The sequence below is a fragment of the Eptatretus burgeri genome, chromosome 13, assembly GCF_056783735.1.
Source record: "Eptatretus burgeri isolate ZD-2024b chromosome 13, Ebu_testis_v1, whole genome shotgun sequence".
NCBI classification, from domain to species: Eukaryota; Metazoa; Chordata; class Myxini; order Myxiniformes; family Myxinidae; genus Eptatretus; species Eptatretus burgeri.
In genome coordinates this window covers 66030598-66034328 of record NC_140973.1, presented here as the reverse complement: position 1 = coordinate 66034328, position 3731 = coordinate 66030598, and the positions used below count along the sequence as shown (strand labels likewise).

At 44.3% G+C, this 3731-nt stretch overlaps 1 protein-coding gene across 1 annotated transcript in view; it reads right to left on the bottom strand.

Annotated features, from left to right (window-relative positions):
- The window catches only part of LOC147014681 (transforming growth factor-beta-induced protein ig-h3-like), a 90875-nt gene extending 90665 nt beyond the window's left edge, over window positions 1–210 (bottom strand). Inside the window, exon 1 of the mRNA XM_085850669.1 lies at window positions 1–210. This exon is cut by the window's left edge and continues 13 nt beyond it. Coding sequence (XP_085706795.1) covers window positions 1–109 — 109 coding nt within the window. The 5' untranslated portion in view covers window positions 110–210.
- Between the last annotated feature and the right edge of the window lie 3521 nt (window positions 211–3731).

The following is a 3731-nucleotide window of genomic DNA, read 5'->3' as shown; positions in this document are numbered from 1 at the left end:
CACGAATTCGGCTGTGGAGGAGCAGCCTGTCCGTAACAGTGGCAAATGCTTGGCCAATATAGTCGAGGGCCACGAACAGGACTAGGGGGGCCACAAGTAGAGTTCTCATGGCTCTTGTTTGCAGAAAGGGAAGATTTTTTGGGTGACTTCAGCCTCTTCTTGGGTTCCTTGCTTTATACTGAACCCTAGCAGCTGGTACCAAGCCAAGTTTATGTTAAGGAGGGTCGGATGCAGCTTGTTTTAACAACCAGCCTACATCATGAACTCGTATAAAGATTGTCCCAATATGGTTTGCCCTTTGCTCGAACTTGGACGCACCCTTATATATATTCATCATGACCGGGCTGTCTCCGTAATTTGCCAAATGCTGATACAGATCCTTTTTATCTTCAGTTGTTGGTGTTACGATGGGGTGAGATGGATTCAGATTAGTTAGATTTCTAATGGAAATGGATTGCTCGTTAAACGTGGGAGGATTTTGAGTTGTTCTTAAATGGGCACATTGGTCTTGTGGGGTTGAAATTAAGAAGATGGTAATAAGGATTTATTTCGTTTTGACCAGGCATGTCAGCTGGAAAATATAAACACAGAGCAGCCTTTATTAAATAAATAAGTCGAGGTTAAAATCTAAGGACGAAAGATCGATAAAATACATTAGTTTGTATGTATAACCTTACAATCCGTTTGTTTACGTTTCAGTATTTACACCTTTTTTTTCTATCCCGACAATTCCACAAACTCTTTATATTGCAAATGCTAACCCTAACCCTAACAGCTAACTGCTCTTCCACTAACATAGACATCTGAAAAAAGGATCACAACCAACAAGCTTTTCAACAACCGGTCCAAATTCTCCAATGAGATGTGGTATATCATGAAAGCACCTTCAAACACAAAAAAAACAACCTGCTTAGTTTGTGACTGAGAAAGCAATACAAAAGCCAAAAACAATGCAAAAGCATATTACAAAATTTAAATTCCCACTGCTCTTGTAGAAAATATAAGAAACCGGGCATATTGAGCTGAAGCTATGTCTGCTTTTTACCTCCTTCTTTATGTTTAAGAGAGGGTCCTGATCTGCTTTCTTCCATGTATTGTCCCTGCGACGCATTGTATGAGGTTTCTCACAGAGCCTGATTAATTTCCTTTGGAAAATGTGTGTCCCACTTCCTGTCCAGGAGGGCTGCACAATTCCATCACATCACCATTAATGTGTCCCCTCAGCCTGAAGGGTATTTGTAAAAGTCTCCTGTGGCCGAGCCGTTCAAATGATTTTTATACGGACGTTTGTTCTGTTACAGTTGTGGAATACTTTTGTTTCATGTTGATGTGAAACAAACTAAAGTATATATGATGCTGTTACTTCTCACAACAGGCAGCACATATTAACAAAATATTACATAACATTTTGAGCACTTGTTGAATATACTATAGCCATTTGCACACTCACATTTGAGCTGTCTCGTATAGGTTTGAATGACACCCGACTATTTATTGTCAGGTCAGGAGAGATCAGATTTGTGACTTGCTACAGGTACGATTTATACCTGCACGAACCTGTTTCATAGTTGGGTTGTCGGCGACCAAACCGTCTCCCTCACCAGGCTTCAGGCTTCCTAATGAGGAGGGTGTATGGATTATAGACACCCAACAGAATTAAAAACAAAACCTGTCAAAGGGTGGAGGAGCTCCTTGTGAGCCAACGGCCATCCATATCTGGTGTCTAACTGTGTCTGTGGACGTCCTCCCGCAGTTGGGTTACCTCTTTCTAGGAGAGTGGTGGCAGAATTTGCACTCCAGCCACCGTAAAACACTTCATTCTGCAAAACTCATTAGAAAAAAACGCGAAGAAAACTGAAAACCCACTCTGTGGGAGTACCTCCTGTGCAGCTGCCCTTCAAGCCTGGTTTTGACTTCGTGACTTGGGTGGCTGGCCTGGGATCTTAGGGTCCTGGGTTTGAGCTCTGTTTGCTACTGAATTAACACAAGGTGGGGTTGACTCAGCCTGTCATCCTTCTGAGGTCGGCAAAATGAATACCAGTGCACTGGTGCAGGGACACAGCATCAGCGGCATGTTCGCACCCCAAGAAAATGATAGCTACCTGGCAGCCAAGATGGAAGAAGAAGAAGAAGAAGAAGAAGAAGAAGAAGAAGAAGAAGAAGAAGAAGAAGAAGAAGAAGAAGAAGAAGAAGAAGAAGAAGAAGAAGAAGAAGAAGAAGAAGAAGAAGAAGAAGAAGAAGAAGAAGAAGAAGAAGAAGAAGAAGAAGAAGAAGAAGAAGAAGAAGAAGAAGAAGAAGAAGCATCTGCCCTTTGCAGGGTAGCTCACCAGATGACGGAATTGGGGCAAAGCTTTCAGGGCTCCCATTCTTTGATGATTGAAGGAAAAGCACGAGGTAACCTTCCTGGATCAGATTTCGGTATTGTGTGTCTGGGTAATGCTGAGGTCTCGTCCACCAACGTCATCTCCTCAGGTTAACCTGAGGCAGTCCCTTTGGGTGGGTGCCTGGAATGTCTGATCCCGAAGAGAGGATGATCACCTGTCTCTGCTATCATCTGCGCTCCAGCATTTGGACATCGGTATTGCAACACTGAGGTTCGGAGACCAGATGATGAGATCATGGCAGGCAATTACACCTACTACTGGTGTGGTCACTCTGATGGTTACCATATGCGAGGGGTTGCTTTAGATGTGCCCAATAGGCTAACTCCCATGATAATTGAGGTAACACCGGTCAATGAGCGCTTTATGAGACTAAGGATTCGTCACTCCTTGGGTGTCATTTCCCTGGTCTTTGTATGTGCTCCAACTGAGGTGAGTGATCTCACTGTGAAGGACGCATTCTATTCCGTGCTCGAGTCTGCGGTTGATTAGTGCCCTAGGCGAGATACTGTACTGGTCTTGGGGGATTTCAATGCATTGACTAGCACTATTAGGGATGGTTATGAGACATGTGTTGATCCCCATGGGTCTGGAACTGTGAACCAAAATCACACTAAATTACTTGACTTTGCAAGAAGTCATGGACTTTGGGTAACTGGATTGAGGTTTCAGCACCCACAGGCTCATCACTGGACTTGATATTCCAAAACTGATGCTGTGGCAAAGGAGATTGACCCTTGACATTTTGATGTGCTCATTGATGGGTGCTGGAGCATCATTCAAAACTGCAGGGTCGACCGGAGTGCTCAGTTCCTCAATACCCACCACAGACTTGTAGTAGCAACTCTGAAGTTGCAGCTTAAATCCAAGAGAATGGTACCATCCTAGCCTAGGCTTAATGTTGGCAAGCTCAAGGACGAGAGGATAGTTGAGGAGTTTGCGAACAGGCTGAATAGGGATTCAAGGGATCTGCATATTTTGGGGAATCCTGAAGAGTTGTGGAGTGCCTTCAAAACTACCATCCTTGATGTTGCTGTTCGATGTCTTGGAACCCACCATCGGGTGAAGAAGAACTTTGTCTCCCAAGGGACACTAGATACCATTGACCAGAGTCGCAGGGCCAGGCTTAATGGTAGAGCTGAGCTGTTCAGGGAGTTGAGGCATAAAACTGTACATGCACTAAGGGCAGACAAGGAGGCCTATGTGCAAGAAATCTGTGAAGGGATAAAGTATCACATGTAGTCAAGTGATTGTCATCCTGCTTTCAGAGGAATTTGTGCATTTCATTCCTCCAAGCCCATCCCTTAGTGTACTGCAGGTAGAGCGGAGGGTGGTGGGCTCTTGACGGAG